The sequence below is a fragment of the Teleopsis dalmanni genome, chromosome 1 (genome assembly GCF_002237135.1).
Source record: "Teleopsis dalmanni isolate 2A chromosome 1, ASM223713v2, whole genome shotgun sequence".
Lineage (NCBI taxonomy): Eukaryota > Metazoa > Arthropoda > Insecta > Diptera > Diopsidae > Teleopsis > Teleopsis dalmanni.
Window position 1 is genome coordinate 128155145 of NC_051846.1, and position 5167 is coordinate 128160311.

General features: G+C 44.6%; 3 protein-coding genes across 3 annotated transcripts; all 3 read left to right on the plus strand.

The window, feature by feature from the left end:
- Nucleotides 1-363: 363 nt before the first annotated feature.
- LOC119666044 lies at nt 364-2284 on the plus strand. Its single transcript, XM_038075311.1, has 2 exons — nt 364-934; nt 981-2284. Exons 1-2 carry the CDS (start codon nt 364-366, stop codon nt 2282-2284), a joined length of 1875 nt encoding a protein of 624 aa, XP_037931239.1.
- Nucleotides 2285-2576: 292 nt separating this feature from the next.
- Nucleotides 2577-2897, plus strand: LOC119666045. The gene has a single exon (XM_038075313.1). It carries the CDS (start codon nt 2577-2579, stop codon nt 2895-2897), a length of 321 nt encoding a protein of 106 aa, XP_037931241.1.
- Nucleotides 2898-3640: 743 nt separating this feature from the next.
- LOC119666046 lies at nt 3641-4633 on the plus strand. Its single transcript, XM_038075314.1, has one exon. It carries the CDS (start codon nt 3641-3643, stop codon nt 4631-4633), a length of 993 nt encoding a protein of 330 aa, XP_037931242.1.
- The last annotated feature ends 534 nt before the right edge of the window (nt 4634-5167 follow it).

Here is a 5167-nt window from a genome sequence, read left to right on the forward strand (position 1 = left end):
GGCTTGGCAATTAAGTTGGAACGATTGGCGGTACCTAAGTTTGATGGCACGATGCGCAATTGGCTGGCATTTAAGGACGCATTCGAGACATTGGTGAATTCGTAAGAGTTTCCGGAGGCATACAAGCTTGGCAAACTGCGAGAGGCAGTCCATGGTGATGCAGTGGCACTTGTCGGAGGCATGTACAGTGGCGGGGACGATGAGGGATGGGCTGCACTGAAGGCTCGGTACGACAATCCGAAACAGTTGGCTGAAATACACGTGGCTAGGCTAATTGGCTTCAACCCACCACAGGCTGAGTCAACATCTGCGTTGCTCTCGGTGGTTGATACAGTGCGAGAGTCCTTGTGAGCGCTTGCGGTAATGAACCTACCCGTGGATCAATGGGATGCATTGGCGATACCCATTATAGTGGCCAAGTTACCAACAATTACGCAACAGGCATGGGGCATGAGCCGCACAACTAATCAAATTCCTCCTTTGGCAGATTTGCTTGCATTTTTGGAGACACGAGCTCACAGTCTAGTTGGCATTGTTTGGCGAACAATGGAGAGCAAACCAAAATCTGATGGCAAGACTGCTACACTACAATATCGTGGCACATCTCAGGCTGATCATAAAAGGCCAGGTTCACGTCTGATGAGGACAAACCTAATAGCAACTACTCCAGGCCACTGCCAGTTTTGCAATGACGCATCGCACCAAATAGGCAACTGCACCAGGCTATTGGCTTGCTCACCAGCGGAGCGCTTCACATTGCTTAAAGGCTCGAATCTTTGCTTCAATTGCTTGAAACCTGGACATTCTACTCAGGCATGTGGCTCAACTAATTGTCGCATATGCAATGGCAGGCATCACACTCTACTATGCCGAAGTTCACCAGCGCAAACTCCTCCTTTGCAAGAGGCTGAACCAGGCTGGCATCCCACCACGTGTGCGTCAGTGACTACACCATCCAATGCAGACATTCGCTACTATAGGCAATCGGGTTATACTCTTGGCAACAGCACAAATACGCATCTTAAATGGCTTTGGCGATATCGACTCGTGTCGAGCTCTATGCGATCCAGGCTCTCAGGTAAGTCTAATGAGTACGCGATATTTTAATCAACTGGCTCTGCGGAAGCAGAAAAGTGCATTGCAAATACAAGGCGTTGGCAGTGGCAATCGCTCATATACTAATGGCCGGGCAGTCTTGCGCATATTTTCGACTGTCAATGCTTCATTAGGCTTGGATGTTGAATTCTACATCATCAACAAAATTATCTCAGCAATCCCTGTGGCTCCAATCATGGAAAACTGTTGGCAGCATTTACGCAATTTGCCTTTGGCAGACCCGAAATTTGGCGAAACTGGTGTTATAGATGCATTGCTTGGCTCAGACGTATGGGGCCAATTGTTGGCAGATGGCATCGTTCGTGGCGTACTTGATGATCCTGTGGCACAAAATACGCAATTAGGCTGGGTTGTATTCGGACCAGCTGAAGCAACCGTGCATAACTACAAGGCGGAACAATCTATGGCATTGCGTGTGGAGGCGCCTGATGAGCGAGTTGATGACCTTCTACACAGGCTATTTGAATCCAAAGAAATTGACATGGCTAAAGGCGATAAACTAGCAGCAGTTGATCTTTGCGAGTGCATTTTCATGAGCACACATAAGCGTTTTGATGATGGCAGTTATTGTGTACAAATACCATTTACACCAGATGCTCCACCACTTGGCAATTCACATCAGATGGCACTCAGGCAATTTCACCAGTTGGAACGAAAATTGGCATCCAACTCAGAGCTGAGACAAAGATATGTGGCTTTTATGCGCGAATACGAACAACTTGGTCACATGCACCCTATTCAGCATAATTCAGGCGACCCATCTCAGGCATACTACATTCCACATCATGCAGTCATGGCAAAATTCCGAGTCGTATTCAATGCTTCCGCAAAAACATCGAATGGCATATCATTAAATGATACACAACTCGCTGGCCCCCCAATACAGGATTTATTACTTAACCTTTTGCTTCGCTTCAGGCAGCATCGAATAGCATTCACAGCTGATGTGGAGAAAATGTTCAGGCAAGTCAAGGTTGACGAGAGGCACAGGCAGTGGCAACAGATCCTCTGGCGGGAATCATCCGATCAGCCCATTCGCACATATCAATTGGCTACCGTTACATATGGCACAACCAGTGGCACATATTTGGCTGTTCGCGCTATGCAGCAATGTGGCAGAGACAATTCTTATAAACTCTCAGATGAATTACGAGCTAGACGTAGATGACTACCTTAAGAGTACACCTTCTGTTGGCATAGCGATTCAACCAGCGGCCGATGTCTCATCTGTTTTGGCAGACGGTAAGTTCCATTAAGTCTTTAGCGATGCCGCAAAATTATATGATCCAATTGGCATGTTGGCACCAGTCATCATTACGGCTAAACTTTTCATACAGAAACTCTAGCAGGCAAAATTGGCATGGGACGACCCAACACCACTTGAACTGTTGCAAGAATGGCTCATATACCGAAGGCAGCTGTCCCAACTGGAGGCAGTGCGAATACCGCGTAGGATAGGCATGCAACCCGGTTATCAAATACAACTTCACGGCTTCTGCGATGCTAGTGGCAATATCACTAGTCACATTATCGCATCAAAAACTAAAGTGGCACCATTACATTCGGTAACAGTACCCCGATTGGAACTTTGTGCTGTGCAATTGTTGGCTACTCTTTTACACGAAACAAGGCAGGCTTTGCATTTGGAGCACGTACCATACACTCTATACTCCGACTCAAATATTGCTCTATGTTGGCTACGCAAAAACACATCACAATTAAAGCAGTACGTGGCTAATCGCGTTGACTGCATTCAATCGATGACAGATATCAGGCATTGACATCACATTCCTACCAAACTCAACCCAGCTGATTGCGCCAGTCGTGGCATATCCCCTTTGGCGTTGCATAACTACGCATTATGGTGGCACGGTCCTAATTCAACTGATTATTCAATCAATGAGCTGCACCACTGTGCACCAGCAGAGCTGGCAATAATGGAAGGCGAGTTAAAACCAGTTAAGGTAAAGGCATTGCAGGTAATAGGTCAACCCGCATTACAGACACACTACACTGTTGGCGACGAATTGGTCGTCATATCTCTGTTGGACCGGTTCAGTCATCTTGGCAAGCTATTGCGCACTACTGCATACATATTGCGTTGCAAAAAGGCACATCATCGTTTTCGTTCGCATACACACATCTGTACAGGCGAAATGGACATTGCTTTAAATCACCACATCAAGGCAGAACAAGCGAAATATTTCGCAGCGGAAATCAAGCAGCTGAAAAAGGCACAGCCCATATCCACATCCAGCAAGCTCATTGCACTAAGTCCATTCATCAACTCCACAGTGGACAATATATTGCTAGTAGGCGGACGCCTACATAATGCGAGGGTGGCAGAGCCACAGCGTCATCCAATCATTCTTCCGAAGGATAGCACATTGGCCAGGCTTTTAATATGGCAGGTGCATCAGGACACACTTCATGGCGGTATACAAATTATGCTTCATACAATTCGACACAAATATTGGATTCTACAGGCACGCATTTTGCGATTTGTTGGCGGCATAAACACATAATGCTAAAACAACGTATGGCGACATTACCAAAGGCTCGGGTCACCCCATTTCCACCATTTGCAAGATCTGGCTTAGACTATTGCGGTCCATTCAACATACGCATTGGCTCCAAGGCTGTACGAACCGTGCGGAAGGCTTACGTGGCAATCTTTGAGTGCATGGTAACCAAGGCATTGCACATCGAACTGACTGAAGATCTCACTTCTGAGGCTTTCATAAATACATACACCCGTTTCGTAAACCGGCGTGGTCCATGTAATCATTTATACAGTGACAATGCCACTACATTCATTGGCGCAGATCGCTTAATGACCGCTGACTTACAGGCTTGTCATAATAAATATTCTCAACAGCAATTGGCAAATCGAGGCACAAAATGGCATTTTCTACCACCTGACGCACCTCATCAAGGCGGTCTATGGGAAGCTGCCGTTAAGTCAGCAAAGAAGCACTTACTACGCATTGTTGGCACTCATTCGACTTACTATGATCAGCTACATACTCTACTTGTACATATCGAGGCTTGCTTGAATTCACGTCCACTTATACCATTGCATGACACTTGTGACGACAAGATGGCTCTATCACCTGCAGATTTCCTAATTGGCAGATCTCTATTGGCAGTGCCAGATGAACTTATTGGCAAGGTACCTAGCAACAAATTATCATACTGGCGACAATTAAGGCAAATGCAACAGCATTTTTGGCGACAATGGCATGATGAATATCTTTCAACTTTGCAACCACGTTCCAAATGGCATCAAAATGGTGACAACATCAACATAGGCGATGTCGTGGTTATCCGGCACGAGAATCTACCAGCAACACATTGGCGGCTTGGCAGGGTGATTAAACTTCACCCAGGCGAAGATGGTTTGGTACGAGTGGTCACGATCAAGCATTCAGCAGGCGAATGCATGCGACCTATCCAAAATATATGCAGGCTTGTGGAGCATCTTGAACGTATCCGTCCAGCCGGGGAGGATGTTTGAGATTTGGCACAGCAACCAGGCGATATGGCATCACCCATTTAGTAGTTTTTGACAGTGGCATATTTAACATCAGGCAATCAATGATTTTGGCTTCATTTTTGCTTTTTCTTTCTTCTTCTTCTTACTTAGATACTGGCAGAGTGTGCACGCTTTTTTTGGCTTCGCGAAATATAAGTAATTTATAAGTTATTCTAGTCTAATTTTCGTAAATTAAATAAATAATAATAATTTGCTTGATATTATTTATTGTTTTAAATTAGGTCAGTAAATTATTGCACGTGATAAGTTTTAGTAAGTAATTATAAGTAATTATTGTAAGAAAAATGTATATATAGATAAATCAATTCTTTAATAAAGTGATTCGATGATACAAACTTGAATCAAACTCATCTTTCATTTATTCTTTTCATCAAAATACTAACGGGTTTATGTGCTCGGTGGTATATTCACAAATATAAAAATACAAATATACAACAAGTTACATGTACTTGGTGGTATTTCGGTATACAAATACCCATTTATAGAAAATTGAGG

Bases quoted from the DNA above. Each gene is read 5' to 3' on its own strand.
- LOC119666044 (XM_038075311.1), top strand. From the start codon at position 364: ATGAACCTACCCGTGGATCAATGGGATGCATTGGCGATACCCATTATA. The intron at 935-980 runs GTGCGTCAGTGA...TCGCTACTATAG, and splicing joins AGGCTGGCATCCCACCACGT to GCAATCGGGTTATACTCTTG.
- LOC119666045 (XM_038075313.1), top strand. From the start codon at position 2,577: ATGCAACCCGGTTATCAAATACAACTTCACGGCTTCTGCGATGCTAGT.
- LOC119666046 (XM_038075314.1), top strand. From the start codon at position 3,641: ATGCTAAAACAACGTATGGCGACATTACCAAAGGCTCGGGTCACCCCA.